A 19,306-nucleotide genomic window follows, 5' to 3' on the forward strand; every position below is an offset into this window, starting at 1 on the left:
AGAAGGGAATCCATAGGTTATCAGCTGATTTTTTAGCAGAAACTTTGCAGGCAAGAAGGGAGTGGCATGATATACTGGAAGTAATAAAAGGGAAAAACCTACAACCAAGAATACTCTACCTAGCAAGGCTCTCATTTAGACTTGACGGAGAAATCAAAAGCTTTACAGACAAGCAAAAGCTAAGAGGATTTAGCACCACCAAACCAGCTTTATGACAAATGCTAAAGGAACTTCTCTAGGCAGGAAACACAAGAGAAGAGAAAAAAAGAGGAAGGGAAGAAAAAAGACCTACAAAAACAAACCCAAAATAATTAATAAAATGACAATAGGAACATACATATCAATAATTACCTTAAATGTAAATGGATTAAATGCTCCAACCAAAAGACACAGACTGGCTGAATGGATTCAAAAACAAGACTTGTATATATGCTGTCTATAAGAGAACGACTTCAGACCTAGGGACACATACAAACTGAAAGTGAGGGAATGGAAAAAAATGTTCCATGCAAATGGAAATCAAAAGAAAGCTGGAGTGGCAATATTCAATCAGACAAAATAGACTTTAAAATAAAGACTGTTACAAGAAACAAAGAAGGTCACTACATAATGATCAAGGGATCAGTATAAGAAGAAGATATAACAATTGTAAATATATATGCAGCCAAGATAGGAGCACCTCAATATATAAAGCAAATGCTGAGAGCCATAAAAGGGGAAATAATAGTGGGGGACTTTAACACCCCACTTACAACAATGGACAGATAACCCAGACAGAAAATTAATAAGGCAACACAAGCTTTAAAGGACACATTAGTCCAAATAGACTTAATTGATATTTATAGGGAATTCCATCGGAAAGCAGCATAAAACACTTTCTTCTCAAGTGCACACGGAACATTCTCCAGGATAGATCACATCTTGGGTCACAAATCAAGCCTTGATAAATTTAAGAAAATTGAAATCATATCAAGCATCTTTTCTGACCACAATGCTATGAGATTAGAAATCAATTACAGGAAAAAAACTGTAAAATACACATGGATGCTAAACAATATGTTACTAAATAACCAAAAGGTCACTGAAGAAATCAAAGAGGAAATCAAAAATACCTAGAGACAAATGAGAACAAAAACAGGCTGATCCAAAAACTATGGAATGCAGCAAAAGCAGTTCTAAGAGGGAAGTTAACAGCAATACAATCTTACTCAAGAAACAAGAAAAATCTCAAATAACCTAAAGTTATACCTAAAACAACTAGAGAAAGAAGAAGAAAACCCAGACTTTAGAAGAAGGAAAGAAAAATCAGAGCAGAAATAAATGAAATAGAAACAAAGAAAACAGTAAAGATCAATGAAACTAAAAGCTGGTTCTTTGAGAGGATAAACAAAATTGATAAACCTTTAGCCAGACTCACCAAGACATAAAGGGAGAGGACTTGAATCAATAAAATTAGAAACGAAAAAGGAGAAGTTACAATGGACACCACGGAAATACAAAAGATCATAAGAGACTACTACAGTCAACTATATGCCAATAAAATGTACAACCTTGAAGAAATGGACAAATTCCTAGAAACGTACAACCTTCCAAGACTGAACCAGGAAGAGATAGAAAATATGAACAGACCAATCACAAGTACTGAAATTGAAAGTGGATTAAAAAACTCCCCAAAAACAAAAGTCCAGGACCAGATGGCTTCACAGGTGAATTCTATCAAACATTTAGAGAAGAGCTGACACCTACCCTTATGAAACTCTTCCCAGAAACTGCAGAGGAAGGAACACTTCCAAGCTCATTCTATGAGGCCAACATCACCCTGATACCAAAACCAGACAAAGATATCACACACAAAAAAGAAAATTACAGGCGAATATCACTGATGAACATAGACCCAAAAGTTCTCAACAAAATACTAGCAAACCGAATCCAACAACACATTAAAAGGATTATACACCCTGATCAAGTGGGATTTATCCCAGGGAGGCAAGGATTCTTCAATACAGTATATGCAAATCAATCAATGTGATACAGCACATTAATAAATTGAAGACTAAAAACCATATGATCATCTCAATAGATGCAGAAAAAGCTTCTGACAAAGTTCAACACATTTATGATAAAAACTCTCCAGAAAGTGGGCATAGAGAGAATCTACCTCAACATAATAAAGGCCATATCTGACAAACCTACAGCAAACATCATACTCAATGGTGAAGATCTGAAACATTTCCTCTAGGATCAGGTACAAGACAAGGATGTCTACTCTCGCCACTTTTATTCAACATACTATTGGAAGTCCTAGTCATGGCTATCAGAGAAGAAAAAAAAATGAAAGTAATCCAAATTGGAAAAGAAGTAAAGCTGTCACTGTTTGCAGATGACATGATACTATACACTGAGATTCCTAAAGATGCTACCAGAAAACCACTAGAGCTCATCAAGGAAATTGGTAAAGTTGCAGGATACAAAATCAATACATAGAAATCTCTTGCATTCCTATACGTTAACAAAGAAAGATAAGAAAGAGATATTAAGGAAACAATGCCATTTACCATTGCATCAAAAAGAATGAAATACCTAGGAATAAACCTACCTAAGGAGGCAAAAGACCTGAACTCAGAAAACTATAAGATGCTGATAAAAGAAATCAAAGATGACACAAACAGATGGAGAGATATACCATGTTCTTGGATCAGAAGAACCAATATTGTGCAAATGACTATACGACTCAAAGCAATCTACATATTCAATGCAACCCCTATCAAATTACCAAGGGCATTTTTCATAGAATTAGAACAAAAAAATTTTACAGTTTGTATGGAAACACAAAAGACCCCGAAGAGCACAAGCAATCTTGAGAAAGAAGAGCAGAGCTGGAGGATAAAGCTCTGTGACTTCAGACTAAGTACAAAGCTACAGTAACCAAAACAGTATGGTACTGGCACAAAACCAGAAATACAAATCAATGGATTAGGATACAAAGTCCAGAGATAAACCCACACACCTACGGCCACCTAATCTATGACAAAGGAGGCAAGAATATACAATGAAGAAAAGACAGTCTCTTCAATAAGTGATGCTAGGAAAACTGGACAGGTACACGTAAAAGAATGAAATTACAACACTCCGTAACACCATACACAAAAATATACTCAGAATGGATTAAAGACCTAAATGTAAGACTGGACACTATAAAACTCTTAGAGGAAAACACAGGCAGAACACTCTTTGACATACATCACAGCAATATCTTTTTTGATCCACCTCCTAGAGTAATGAAAATATAAACAAATGGGACCTAATGAAACTTAAAAGCTTTTGCACAGCAAAGGAAACTATAAACGAAAAGACAACCCTCAGAATGGGAGAAAACATTTGCAAATGAAGCAACTGACAAGGGATTAATCTCCAAAATATACAAACAGCTCATGCAGCTCAATAACAAAAAAACAAACAACCCAATGAAAAAATGGACAGAAGATCTAAATAGATATTTCTCTAAAGAAGACATACAGGTGAACAAAAAACACATGAAAAGATGCTCAACATCACTAATTATTAGAGAAATGTAAATCAAAACTACAATGAGGTATCACCTCACACTGGTCAGAATGGCCAGCATCAGAAATCTACAAACAATAAATACTGGATAGGGTGTGGAGAAAAGGGAACCCTCCTACACTCTTGGTGGGAATGTAAATTGGTACAGCCACTATGGAGAACAGTATGGAGATTCCTTAAAAAACTAAAAATAGAGCTACCATATGACCCAGCAATCCCACTACTGGGCACATACCTGGAGAAAACCGTAATTCGAGAGGATGCATGCATCTCAATGTTCACTGCAGCACTATTTACAATAGCCAGGAAATGTAAGCAATCCAAATGTCCATCAACAGAGGAATGGATAAAGAAGACATGGTACATATATACAATGGAATATTATTCAGCCATAAAAAGGAATGAAATAATGCCATTTGCAGAGACATGGATGGACCTAGGGATTGTCAGAGTGAAGTAAGTCAGAAAGAGAAAAACAAATATCGTATATTAGCACATGTATGTGGAACCTAGAAAAATGGTACAGATGAACCAGTTTGCAGGGCAGAAATAGAGACACAGATGTAGAGAACAAACATATGGTTACCAAGGGGAAGGAGGGGGTGGGATGAATTGGGAGACTGGGATTGAAATATATACACTACTGTATATAAAATAGATAAGTAACAAGAACCTACTGTATAGCACAGGGAATTCTACTCAATGCTCTGTGGTGACCTAAATGGGAAGGAAATCTAAAAAAGAATGGATATATGTATCTGTATAACTGATTCACTTTACTGTACAGCAGAAACTAACTCAACATTGTAAAGCAAAAAAAAAAAAAAAAAAAAAAAAACATTGTAAAGCAACTACACTCCAATAAAAATTAATAGAAAAATCAACAAAATAAAAATAAAAGATACCCTCTATCAAGTTAAAGAACATGTTTTATTAAGAGTTTTATTAGTAATGAGTTTTTATTTCCTCAGAAGTTTAGTATCAAGATGATGTTTTATCTCCTTTAAATAATCAATTAAGTTTTATTTACTTAACACTTACATAGTGTTTACCATGTGCCAGACACTAAGGGCTTTACATATATTACCGCATGTAATCTTTATAACCATTCTGTAAGGTAGATTTTGTTACTTTCTCCATTAAGAGATGAGGAAACTAAGGCATAAGAGTTAAATATACAGCTACTAAGTGCTTGAGCCAGGACTGAATGTGGGAGATTTGGATTCAGATTTCATACTCTTGAACCCCATCTTAGATTCTTGCTAATAAACACTTCTCATATAAGTTTTCTTTAGGAATTTTGCATATATTTTCATTAATATATTTATATTAATGTATAAATCTCTTTTTTATGCTATCCTTCTTTAGTGTTTGAATCAGAATTGTGTTATCATTATAGAATAAAGTTGCAAGTCTTCTCTGGTAGCCAGTCTCCGAGATGGCCACCAATGCTCCCCATCTCCTGATATTCATAACCTGTGCAGTTGCCTCCCACATTGTACCAGGGTTGGTTTACCAGCAGATAAACCAATAAAATAGGGCATAAGTGACAGTCACTTCCTAAATTAGTTCAAAACACTGCACCTTCTATACTGAACTCTCTCTAATCATTCATTATGGGGAAGCCAGCTGCCGTGTATTAAGGAGACAGTCCTGTGGAGAGGCTGCCTGCAAACTAAGTCCTGTATATCTGAAACACTGTAAATCAACAATACTTCAATTAAACAAAAAAAAAGTACTAAGTCCCATTCCAACAGCTAAAAGAAACTGAGGTCTGACAACCACCACATAAGAATGCTTAGAAGTGGATCCTCTAGGCTTCAGATGACTATAGTACCAGCCAACAACTTGATTATAACCTTCTGAGAAATCTTGAACCAGACTCACCAGGCTAAACCACTTCCAGATTCCTGACCTTTAGAACTTGCGTGAGATATAAAATGTTTGTTGTGTTAAACTGCCAAGTTTTGGGGTAATATGTTATACAGAAATAGATAATGAGTAAACTTTCCACTGTATTTCACTCTCACAAAAATCAACCAGTTCTCAAAGGTTGAACGGAACTGATAGGTAAGATCTGGTGCTTTGAGAAAGATATACACTCAATAAAACTTCAGAATTCTTTTCTAGGATATAAGTCAATTTAGATTTTTTAAACTTCTCTCTGCACAAAAAATAAAACTTTTTTGTATTTTCCAAGAATGCTGCCTATTTTTTATATATTTTAAATATGGTGATATAAAATCTTAAACGCTCTTCTATCCCTATAGATCTATTCCCTTCCAATTTTTGATATTATGTCTTCTCTATGTTTTTCTTTTTTAATCTTGCCAGTGGTTTGTCTGTTTTTTTCTTCCCCACAATGGAAAAATAATTTACCCAGGCTACTGATTTTGAAGGTTTTGTATTTTATTTAATTAACTGCTTACTTCATCCTTATTAATCCCTCCTTCTAATTTTAGTTGATTTCATTATCCATGTCCTACTGGTATTGATAATCTCAGTGCTATTTATTTTTAATCCTCCTAAATTTTCACTTTTGATCTTTACTTAAAAGAAGTGTTATTTTTAGTTATAATGTTATAATTAAAATTTTAGACAATTTTATACTTTTTAAATGTTCATTTTGGCCTTATTTTTAATGTTCAGTTATACTGAATATGGTCAGAGAATGCAGACCATATGGTTATATTTTTTGTGAACTTATTAAGATTAATGTTGCTAACTACCACATAACCAATTTTTGAAAAGTATCCTTGGATTTTAAAAACGATTCTTATTCTCTTGCTATTCATTATAAAATTTCCTTTGCGGTGCTATTCAAAATCCTTTTCATCATTACTTCTATTTGTTTCCATGACTCATTAATTTCTGAAAGAAATAAATAAAATTTTATACTGTGAGAAAATTTCCCACATTTGTAACACGCCTTACTATCTGGGTAGAATATACTTGGTCTTACAACTGTCTTCAGACTTTCACCTGCATTTTTTATGTACCTGGGTGTGTATGTGTTTGTGTGTGTATGTGTTATACAAGGTTTAAATGAAATACAGATTTTGACAAATTTTTAAGCAGCAGTTTGTTTTCTAACTACTTCAGAAATATTTAAATTCATATGGTTAACAAAACTTGTTTTTAGTAAATCTTTGACATCCAAGATACTTAGACATGTTAATCTCACTAATTACTGTATTATCTTCATAAAAGAACACTGCAATTCTCTTTCTTTTCTGCTAAAACAGTAAGTATATGAATATAAAACATATACAGAATAATAGTAAGGAAACTTTAATAAGCTATGATCTAGATGAGGTTTGGAACTCATAAATTTTTTATGAAAAAATGTATTATTAAAAAAGATTCTAAGTCATTTTCACATCAAGTTTTAATGAAAACGACTATTCCAAAAATTGTAATTACTATCCTCATGCCCAAAAGAATAGTTCACGAGTATTTTATTTTATTATCAATAATCGATAATAAAATAAAATACCTTTAGAGGTTCTAGTTCAAGATGGCAATGTAGGGGGAGCCTTAACTTACCTCCTCCCAGGGACACACCAAATCTACAACTATATAAGGAACAATTTTCTCTGAAATAAACTCCTACATATTGGGTAAACAAAAAAAGACTGATGTTGAAATGGGTAGGAGAGGCTGAGACACAATCTAACCATAAACTCCAAGCCTGGCATGGAGACCCATAATCAGGAGGGAACCCACAACTCTGAGCTTCTTCCTGAGGAGCACAGGATTTGAAATCTACATCTCGCACCCCAACTTTTAAGACCTGCACCTGAGAGACAAGCACCCAAAACATTTACTTTTGAAAGTTAACAGGGCTGGTGTCCATGAGACACACAAGGCTATAGTGAACTGAGAAACATACTTAAAAGGCTCATGAGGATTCACTATGCCTACACCCCAGGGCCCAGCACAAAGGCAGCCAATTAAAATGCCTAGTCTTTCTGTAAAAGAGACTTATATGCTTATCTTAAAGCTTTGGCTTAAGTGGCAGGCACCTAATTTAAGGCATACCTAGAAGCTTAATACTCTCCAAAGACCAAGGAGCCTCCCCCGTCTCACTCCAGGTCACCTTATCTTCCAGAAAGAAGCTTGTATATACATCTGATGGCCTGGTTTTTGAGGCTGCTGCTAAGTAAGGGGGCACTAACTCGACCACCTGGCTCTGGTGGCCAGAGTGGTGGACCTTTATGAGTCCCATAGGACCGAAACAAAGAGAGAAAGAGTTCGTAACCAGCAACAACCCACAGGACAAAGCAGAGAGGTAACAGACAGGCACCCAATCTTTCTGTGAAAGAGGACTAATATCCTATTTTCATAGCTTTGGCCTGAGGGGAAGACATCAAATTAAACACACATCTAGGGGCCAACTGCAATCTTGTGCAGAGACCAGGGAAAGAAGTGGGCACCTACTTCAAAAACACCCTCCGCCCAGCCCCAGGTCGTGGGAATCTTTGAGAAAGGAGCTTCTGCCCACATTTGGTGCACCAGCTTTTGTGGTTGCTGCCCACAAGAAATAACCCTTGATAGCCTGGCTCTGGTGGCTAGTGGGTATTGTGTTCATGGGTCTAATGGGATGGCACAAAGGAAGAAATGGTTCTTAACTATCATGCAGGGCTCAGTACAGAGGAAGCAGAATGAAATGTCCATCTCCCAGGCTTCCATGGAAAGAGGTATATATGTATAACTTAAAAGCTGCTGCCCAAAGTCTGGCTTCCAATCAACCTGAATTTAGGTGCTGACTGAGATCCTCCCTTTTAGGACACTGGCAGGTCTTGGGAAACCCTCAATGGCTGGGAGCCACTAAGAACCAGGTAGGTTGTTTGGACAATCACAAGGATATGAGAGACAACCAAGAAATAGGACAGGGTTAAACATTAAGGTTCATCTCCTACATGAGGCAACGCCTTCAAGACTGGGAGAAGAGGCTGTTTCATCTAATACATAGAAACCAACACAGAATGTCAGGGAAACTGAAGAAACAAAGGAATATGTTCCAAATAAAAGGACAAGATAAAAACTTCAGGAAAATACTTAATGAAAAAGAGATAAATGATTTACATGACAAAAAATTCAAAATAAGTAATAAATATGCTCACCAACGTCAGGAAAAAACATGAAAGTGAGAATTTCAACAAACAAAAAATAAAGGAAAGTACCCTACAGAAATGATGAAGTTGAGGAATACAACAACTGTACTGACAAATATGAGGGTTCAAAAGCAGACTAAGAGCAAAACAAAAGATCAGTGAACTCAAAGACAGGGCAGTTTACTCCTCCAATTAGAGCAGCAAAAAGAAAAAGGAATAAAAAAGAGCAAAGATAGTTTAAGGAATTTATGGGAAAACATCAAGAAGACCATTATTCGCATCAGGTTCCTGGAATGAGGAGAGAAAAAGGGCAGAAAATTTATGTGAAGAAATAATGGCTGAACACTTCCCTAATCAGGGGAAGGAAACAGCATCCAGATTTATTTATATATATAATATAAATAAATCATCAAAAGTTAAAGGCAAGGACAGACTGTATGAAGAAGCAAGAGAAAAACAACTTCTTATATACAAGGGAATCCCCAAAAAACTATTAGCATATTTTCCAGCAGAAAAATTGTAGAAGGGTGTGGCATGATATATTTAAAGCTCTGAAAAAATTAAACAGCCAACCAAGAATACTCTATATGGCAAAGTTATCCTTCAGAATTAAAGGAGATATAAAGAGTTTTCCAGAAAAATAAAACATAGGGTAATGACCAATAGCCCAGTCCTATAAGAAATGTTAAAGGGAGTTTTTAAGCTGAAACAAAAGGGTGCTAGTCAGTAACAGGAAAAAATTACAAATATATAAATCTCCCTGGTAAAAATTAACACACAGTAAAATTTAGAAAAACCTAATGTTGTAAACGTGATAGATTAATCACTTATACAAAGCACTAGTATGAAGGTTAAAAGACAAACAGTAAAAATAACTATAACTGCAATAATTTGATAGAGAATATGCAAGATAAGATGATGTAAATGGTGACTTCAAAAATATAAAATGGGGGTAAGTAAAAATGTAGAGCTTTAGACTGTTACCAAATTTGTTATTGACTTAAAACAGACTATTATAAATATAAATTGTTTTATGTCAGCATTATGGTAACTACAGAGAAAAAACCTAGATTAAGTACACAAAAGATAAAGACAATGGAATCTGACTGCCAGTACAGAAAATCATCAAATCACAAAGTAGGAGATCAAGAGAAGTAGAGAGGAAAAAAGAAATTACAAAACGGCTATAAAACAATAAACAAAATGGCAATAACTCCATATCTATCAATAATTAAGTGTACATGGACAAATTCTGGGAAAACAAACAAACAAGCAAGCAAAAAACCCAGAGAGTAGCTAAACAGATTTTTTAAAAGTCATCTATATCTTACCCACAAGAGTCTCACTTAGATGTACAACACACAGTCTGAAAACGAAGCGATGGAAAAATATATCCCATGCTCTTGGAAACGAAAAGAAAGCTGGGGTGGCAATACTTACATAAGACAAAGAAGAACATAAAACAAAGACTGTAATAAGAAACAAAGAACAAAGTAGGTCATTACATAATGATAAAGGGATCAATACAATAAGAGGATATGACATTTGTAAATATTTATGCACCCAACATAGAAGCATCCAAATATAAAAGCAAATATTAACAGACCTAAAGGGTAAAACAGCCATACAATAATAATAGGGAACTTTAATACTCCACTGACATCGCAAATGGATATATTCTTAGAAACATACAACCTTCCAAGGCTGAATCATGAAGAAACAAAATCTGAACAGACTGATTACTAGAAAGGAGATAATCAGTAATCAAAAACCTCCAACAAACAAAATCCAGAATCAGACAGCTTCACTGGTGAATTCTACCAAATATTCAAAGAAGAATTAATTAATACCAATCTTCTCAAATTCTTCCAAAAATTAGAAGAGAAGGGAACACGTCCAAACTCATTTTATGGGACAAGCATTACCCTGACACCAAAACCAGTCAAGACACCACAGTAAATTACAGGCCAATATCCCTGATGAACAGAAATGCAAAACTCCTCAACAAAATATTAATAAGCTGAATTCAACAATACAACAAAAGTATCATATGCTGTTATCAAGTGGAATTTATTCCAGGGGTGCAAGGACGGTTTAACACCCTCAAATCAATCAATGTGATACACAACATTCACAAAATAAAGGATAAAAGTCATGTGATCATCTCAAAAAAGCAGAAAAAAGCATTCAACAAAATTTAACACCCATTCATGATACAAACTCTCAACAAAGTGCGTATAGAGAAAAAGTACTTCAACAAAATAATGGCCATGTATCACAAGCCTCCAGCTAAAATCATACTCAAGGGAGAAGAGTCGACTGTTTTTCCTCCATGATCAGCAACAACTCAAGGATACCCACTCTAATGTTCACTGCATCATTATTTATGATACCCAGGAAATGGAAACAACATAAGTATCCATAACGATGAATGAATACAGAAAACTGGTGGATACACACACACACACACACACAAGAATACTACTCAGCCAAAAAACAAAATAAAAAACAAAAACAGGAAAAAAAACAAAACACTTGTGACAACATGAACGGACCTTGAGGGCATTATGCTAAGTGAAATAAGTCTGTCAGAGGAAGACAAATACCATATGATCTCACTTATATATGGAATCAAAAACAAAACAAAGCAACAACAACAAAAAAACCCCACAAAAAGTAAAACATAAAACAACCAATTCATAGATACAGAGAACAGATTTGTAGTTGCCTGAGATAGGGGGTGGGTGAAGTGGGTGAAGATAGTTAAAAAAGGCACAAACTTCCAGTTATAAAATAAGTAAGCCTCCAGGATGTAAAGTACAGCTTGATAACTATAGTTAATAATACTGTATTGTATATTTAAAAGATGCTAAAAGAACAGAACTTAAAAATTCTCATCATAGGAAAAAAAATTGTAACTATGTGTGGTGATGGAAGTTAACTAGACTAACTGTGATAATCATTTCACAATATATACATATATCAAATCATTATGTTGAACACAAACCAATCTAATGTTATATGTCAATTACATCTCAATAAAATAAATTAAATAAAATACCTTCAGATTATATTTATGAGCTTTATCCAAAATAGCTGGTACCAAGTTATCAGTAGGTTCTCCATTCTCATCATTTGAGTCAGGTGGGTACCAAGATAGGGCTAGTACACCTAATAGAAACAACCAAAAAGAAAAGAAAAATAAACACAGGAACAGAAATGAGGTATTGTTAAAAAAATAAAGGTATTGGTAAAAAATATAGGTATTGTTAAAAAAAACAATACGGCAGAGTAAGGACCAAATTGTTAACAATAAAAAGAAACATATTCTCAAATAATGTTGTTTTGTTATTTACTTAGATACCACTTATGGTTATTTGATTACTTTGTATACTCAATACTTTAAACTTTTTATCAGGCATCGGTATCTTTTAATTAATTAGTAGATTTTACTTTCTAGAATAAGTTTTAGATTTACAGAAAAATTGTACAGAAAGTAGAGTTTCTATCTTCTCCTCTCCTACTCACCGTCCTCCCATGCCACATAGTTTCTGTTAGTATTAACATTTTACATTAGTGTGGTAAATTTGTTACAACTGATGAACCAATGTAGGTATATATCATTAACTAAAGTCCACAGTTTACACTAGGGTTCCCTCTTTGTATTGTACAGTTCTATGGCTTTTGCCAGATGTATAATGTCATGAACCGACTATTAAATATCACACAGAATAGTTTTACAGCCCTCAAAACCCTTTGTACTCCTCTTATTAATCCCTCCTCCTTCTCCTTCCTCAATCACCCAGAAAATAACTGATCCTTTTACTATCTCTATATACTTTGCCTTTTCCAGAATGTTATGTAGGTGGAATCATAAAGTAACACTTTCAGACATTTCTTATACTCTGAAATATGCATTTAAGTTTCATTCACGTCTTTTTAAGACTTGACAACTCATTCTTTTTATTGCTGAATAATGTTCCATTGTATCAGTGTGCCACAGTTTGTCCACTTACCTATTGAAGACATCTTGGTTTCTTACAATTTTTGGCAATTATAAATAAAGCTGCTATAAACATTTATGTGCAGATTTTTGTGTGAATCAATATCACTTAACAGAAGATTCAAGACATTTTTTAAATTACAGTTTATCCCTGTAGTACCTACTTACTTTTAAACTGATAAACTACAAAAAGAAAGTTTTAGAAACAATAAGCCTGCAAAGAAATTACTAACTGGAGAGGGAAATCTTTGAAATCAACTAATCCAAAGCCTCATTACATACATAAAGCAGCAAGAGGCCACTAAAAGTATGGTACTAATTTCTAAATCATTTAACAGACTCTTTCAGACAAGGAGGAAAATGCAATGTTATCAAAAGACAAGCATGTGGAAATACAGAAAAGGCAAGGTCAGAAACTGGCAGAGAACTAAATTTTAAGACTTAAACTTTGTGTTAACTATGTCATGTACAAACAGCAGTCCCATCTAAAGACAAAACAGAACTTCTAGGTTAAGTTAACAGAAAAAAAAAAAAAGATATCTGTCCCCTATACAATCTGAAAATAAAAATAGCAACAAGAACACAAAGAGATAGAAAAAAGAATCTATAATATATGGGGCTTCAGGGGAGATTTTGGCTACCTAAGAAAGCAGTCATATGGAAAAACAATGTTGATGAGAAAAGTGTCTGAAGACAACTGATCAAACACTCAAGCTGCCTATTTCTCCAGCTTATAAGAAGAACATCACCAATGAAAAGTGACAATAAAAATTTTCTCAACATGGGACCTAAGAAAAAATCCTGCAAAAAAAAATGGTGAAAAAGAACATGGGAAAACATAAAGGAGAAACATACAAAAGAAAGATTATGCCATAGAGCTCAGGAAAATTATGAACACGGCATGCTTCGAGGAAATTAAAAACAAGATTCCTGTTTCTAATAGTAGATTAGGTTACTTAGACCAACATTCCCAACGAAAACAAATTCTTAAATAAGATATGGGAACAAAAAACTTCCAAAAGCCAAAGAGCTGAAGAGAGTAAAGAATTACCCGTCTAAAATAAAGTGAAAATGTGAAGTCAGGGAAGTAACTGAGAAAGGAAGTCAGTCTGCCCTACTCATAATTAGGAGAAGTAAACCAGCCCTCAGAATCAGTGGATTAAATCCCAGGTGGACAATGCTTGGGAAGTCCTCTAGCTTGAAAGTGAATTTAAGATGGGTAATAGTTCCTACTGTATTGGCAAGCACAGATATAGAATATTTTCATTATCACAGAAAGTTCTATTGTACAGCATTGCCAGTATTCTGATTCTCTAAACACCTTACCAACTTGTTCTTATCCAGTGATTTTTTTCTTCCTCCCTATCCTTGCTGAAGGTATACTCTAAGGCTTGGGGAGAATGTTCCCTGTTCTTCCTTATCCTATTATTGTGTTTCAGTCAATTGTCACTTCTACATGTTGAATTATACCCCCATATTGTGCTCTACAATCCAATTTATCTTTGTACAGTGTCTTTTGGGCTGTGTCACTCATGAGCTTTGAATAAGTAATGGCCTGGGAACCAAGCCAATGATGGTCCTACTCCTAAGGAGAACTGGCCCATTTAAATGTTAATGAATCCTTCACAGTAACCCAAAAGGTTTCTCTAAAATATGTCAACCAAGTATCATTTATAAATAGAATCTATTACTGTGTATTTCTACCACTCCAATTGCTAAGGGAAAAGGGATACTCTTTAAAGTCCATTCTTAGAATATTAGCATATTAAATGCAGAACACTTCATAATGATCACATCCTCCCTCCACAGCACTTACCACAGGATCTTCAATATAACTGATACCCAACGGTATTTTTGTTAAGCTAAATGCTTTTGAACAGGGTAATAGTTAAAAACACAGGTAGGAAATCAGATAGACCTGGAGAATCCAGTCCCAATTCTGCCATCTAATAGATGTTTAACTTTAGGTAAGTTTGTCTACTTAAGTTTTCACATTTGTAAAATGGGAATAAATTCAGTTCATAACCTAAAAGGCTGTTTTAAAAAGTATACACGAGAGAATGAATTATGAAGAGTAAGACCTCCCCCAAAAAGTGATTACAAAAGACATTTAATAACAAGAAGACAGTAAAACAGTAAGTAAATTTGTTTATGTTTACCTCAACAGAGCTTGTGATAGCTTCTTTTATATATAGGGAACTTAGTGCTTCTTTCAAACATCTCAAACATTCTTTCAAACTAAAGATTTAATAGAAAGAAAGCAAGCCCATTTCCAGGCATAAACACAATTACGCAGGATGACAATTTCAAAACAAATTATAAGACATATAAAAAAGCAAGAAAAATAATGCACATTCAAAGCAATCAATAGAGCCCAACTCAGATCTGAAATAGATGTTGAAATCACTAAACAAGGAATTTAAAATTACTATTATGATTAAATGTTAAAAGATCTAATAGGAAAGATAGTCAACATGTAAGGTCAGGTGGAAAGTATCAGCAGAGAGATGAAAACTAAAAGAATCAAATAGAAATGCTGGAAATGAAAAAAACATTAAAAGAGATGAAGAATGCCTTCAACAGACTATGGACAGACACAGCAGAGCTGAGGAAAGAGTCAGGTAATTAAGTATGTCACAAGAAATTATCGTAACAGAAATGTAATTAGAAAAAATGATTGGGGGCAAAAAACAATAAACAATGCATCCAATACCTCTGGGATAAATATCAAAGTTCTAACATACATGTAATTGAAAGCTCAGAAGTAAAAGGTATATAAAGAGAAATAACAGCTAAGAATTTTGCAAAGTTAATGACACAAAGCAAGAAATTCAAGAAGCTCAGAGAACATGAAGAAGGCTAAATACCAAAAAACAACCAAAAATATATTAAAACTGCTAAAAATCAAAAACCAAGAAAAAAACATTGCATAGAAAGTCAGAGAAAAAAGACAGATACATGCAGGAAAATTAAGATATAAAAAGATGTTTAAAAATTACAGCATACTTATCAGAAACCATGAAAGACAGAAGACAATGGCATAATATTTTTAAAGTTCCAAAAAAAAACCAAATAAAATATCCCCAAATCTGCCCATTGAGAATTCTGTAGCAGATGAAGTATCATTCAGATAAAAGATACAAACAAAATGTAAAAAACTTCATTGCAAGCAGATCAGTACTACAAGAAATGGTAAAGGAAATTTCTGAGGGAGAATGAATGTGATACCAAACATCCACTTGGATTTACTCTAAAAAATGAGGAACATTGGAAATGTAATAAATGAAGGTAAAATAAACACTCTTTTTCTTTTACTTTTAATTGCTTTATAACATGACCAAATGTTTGAAGCTGTGGTCAGCAACACATTGCCCATGAACCAAATCTTGACCTCTGCAAGGCAAGTGTTCTGCACCTTTGTTTACACTTTGCTTATGGCTACCTTTACACTACAGTGGCAGAATTGAGCGGTAGCAAAAACAATGTGGTACATAAAAATAAAAAAATATTTATTGTTACCTGGTCCTTCACAGAAAATGTTTGCCAAGCTCTGGTCTATAATAGGAGTAGTGTATAGTGCCTTTTCTAATAGAAGAATTATGACAACATTAGCAAAAAGTATGGGAAGGAAGAACTGGGAATATACTGTGGTGAGGTCCTTATACTACATATGAAGCATGTATTATTTGCAAGTAGACTCATTACACATAAAGGTATATTTTGTAAACCTTAGGTTATCAACTAAAAAAGAAAAAAAAATTAATACTAAGCAAATAGTAGACACTAAATGTAATCATAAAAAGTATGAAATTCCTAAAAATCTTATATGTTCTGGTATAGTGTTATAAGTCATAATTCTAGTTATTACTTTAAAATGTACATCTCAGAAATAACTAAATTTCCTTGTCAATTGCATTATTAGGAACTTTCATCAAAAAAAAAAAAGAAATAGGAAGAGACTGAAAAGATAGTAGATTTCAATCAATCCAACTATATAAATAAATCATATTAGGTGCAAACAGTCTAATCATACTGATTTAAAGACAGAATTTTCAGATTGGATTTTAAAAAAGCAAGACCTAACCATATGTTGTGTCCAAGAAAACCACTTTAAGTATAAAGACAAAGATAAGTTAAAGGTAAAAGAATGAAAAAGGATATACAAGGCAAACATTAATCAAAGAGAGCTGGAGTTGTTATAGCAATGTGAGACAACATAGACTTCAAAACAAAGAATATTACCAGCAATAAAGAGGGATTATTTCATAACAAAGGACTCAGTTATCCCCAAAGATATAATAGTCCTAAATGTCTATGTACTTAAAAAAAGACCTTCAAAATATATGAAGCAAAAACTGACAAACCTGAAAGGAGAAATAGATGAATCCACAATTCTACTTGGAGACTTCAAAACTGCTTTATCAGTAACTGATAAAACAAGCAGAAAATCAGAAAGGATAAAGAAGATCTGAACAATACTATCAAGAACTTGAACTAATTGACATTTATAAGATAGCCCATTCAACAGCAGCAGAACACATTCTTTTTCCAGAGAATCAATGAAACCAAAAGTTGGTTCCCTGAAAGAGTCAACAATAATAATCAAACTCTATAAATACTGACAGGAAAAAAAGGAGAAAAGAAACAGAAATCTTTTGGCAGCATCTATATAGATGCCATATACTTTAAAAGCATAAGAAAAATAATACACACAGCTCGTTGCCCAAAAAACTAACAAATTAGATGAAATGGACCAGTTCTTTCAGACATAAAAGTACCCAAACTCACTCTAGAATAAATAGATAACATGAACAGACCTATGTCTATTAATAAAATTTATTTTGTAGTTAAAAAAATAATGAAATCACCAGCCCAAGAGGATTTCGCAGGTGAATTCTATCAAATAGGTAAGAAAAAAAAAAAAAACCCAACTCTACTCAATCTCTTCCAGAAAATGCAAGAGGGAAGACATCTTGACTAATTTTATGAGGTCATAACCTACTCTGATGACAAAAAACAAAGACATCAAGAATAGAAAAACCACAGACAAACATCTCACATGAAAAAGGACACAAAATCCTTTAAAAAGATGAGCAAACAGGATTTAGCAATATAGAAGCAGGATAATAAATCATCACCAAATGGGGTTTATTCTAGGAATGAAAAATGAGATTCAACATTTGAAAATCAATCCATATAAGTAACTATATTAAACACTAAAGATTAAACAGTCAATGGATCAAAGAAAAAAATCACAAGGGAAATTGGAAAACACTTAAGAGATGAATAAAACAAAAACATGACATACCAAAACTTATGGGATGTGGCCAAAGTGATGCTAAAGGGTAAACAAATAGCTGTAAATGTTTACATTTAACAAACAAGGAAAATCTCAAATAAACAACTTTACAACTTAAGGAACTAGAAAAAGAACAAACTAATTCTAAAGCTAGCAGAGGAAAGAGATAATGAAAGATTAGCTCAGATATAAATGCAACACAAAACAGAAAAACAATAGAGAAAATCAATGAAATCAAAATTTGTTTTTTGGAAGAGATCACAAAATCAACAAATCTTTAGCTGGATGAACTAAGAGGAGAAGAGAGAAGACACAAATTACTAAAATCAAAGATGAAAGTGAGGATATTACTACTGATTCTACAGAAGCAAAATGATAACTAAAGAGTACTAGGAACAATTTTACACAGCAAATTTGATAGCCTAGATGAAATGGACAAATTCCTAGAAGCACAAAACCTACCCAGACTGAATTATGAAGAAATAAACAATTTGAATAGACTTATCACTATTAAGGAAATTGAATCAATAAACAAACATCTCCTGACCATAAAAAAAGCCCTAGACCAGATGGCTTCATGGGTGAATTCTACCAAATATTTAAAGAAGAACTGAAGCAATCCTTTTCAAACTGTTCCAAAAACCAAAGAGAAGAGAATATTTCCCAACTCATTCTATAAGGTCAGCACTACCTTAATACCAAAGTCAGACAAAGACACAAGAAAAGTACAAACTACTATCCCTTATGAATCTGATGCAAAACTTCTCAAAAAAATATTAGCGAATTGAATTTAGCAGCATACTAAAAGGGTTACACATCATGACTAGGTAGGGTTTATTCCTGGAATGTTAGGATGATACAACAAATGGAAGTTGATCAATGTAATATACCACATTAACAGAATGAAGGGAAAAATAAATAAATGGTCATCTCAATTGATGCAGAAAAAGCATCTGACAAAATTCAACACTCTTTCATAAAAGCACTCAACAACTAGGAATAGAAAAAAAAATACCACAACAAAAACAAAAGCTTTTGATGAAACAGCTACAGTGAACAGCATACTCAACAGTGAAAGACTAAAAGCTTTTCCTCTAACATCAAGAACAAGGCAATGATGTCTACTTTCACCACTTCCATTTACCACAGTACTGGAAGTTCTAGACAGCAATTAGGAAAAAAAAAGAAATAAAAGGCATCCAAACTGGAAAGAAAGAAGTAAAATTTTCTCTGCAGATGACATGATCTTATATGCAGAAAACTCTAAAGATTCCACATACACAAAATAATTAGAATAAGTGAATTAATCCTAATTGCAGAATA

The 19,306-nt window shown here is 33.6% G+C and overlaps 1 protein-coding gene across 4 annotated transcripts in view; it reads right to left on the bottom strand.

Annotated features, from left to right (window-relative positions):
* MANEA (mannosidase endo-alpha) overlaps positions 1-19,306 on the bottom strand; it is a 71,469-nt gene that overhangs the window by 27,171 nt on the left and 24,992 nt on the right. For all 4 annotated transcript variants that reach the window (XM_082405257.1, XM_082405261.1, XM_082405258.1 and 1 more), the window contains one exon: positions 11,743-11,852. In XM_082405257.1, the coding sequence (XP_082261383.1) occupies positions 11,743-11,852 (110 nt within the window). The remainder of the gene's footprint in view (positions 1-11,742; positions 11,853-19,306) is intronic.

This window comes from Balaenoptera borealis, assembly GCF_965194805.1.
Source record: "Balaenoptera borealis genome assembly, chromosome: 9".
Lineage (NCBI taxonomy): Eukaryota > Metazoa > Chordata > Mammalia > Artiodactyla > Balaenopteridae > Balaenoptera > Balaenoptera borealis.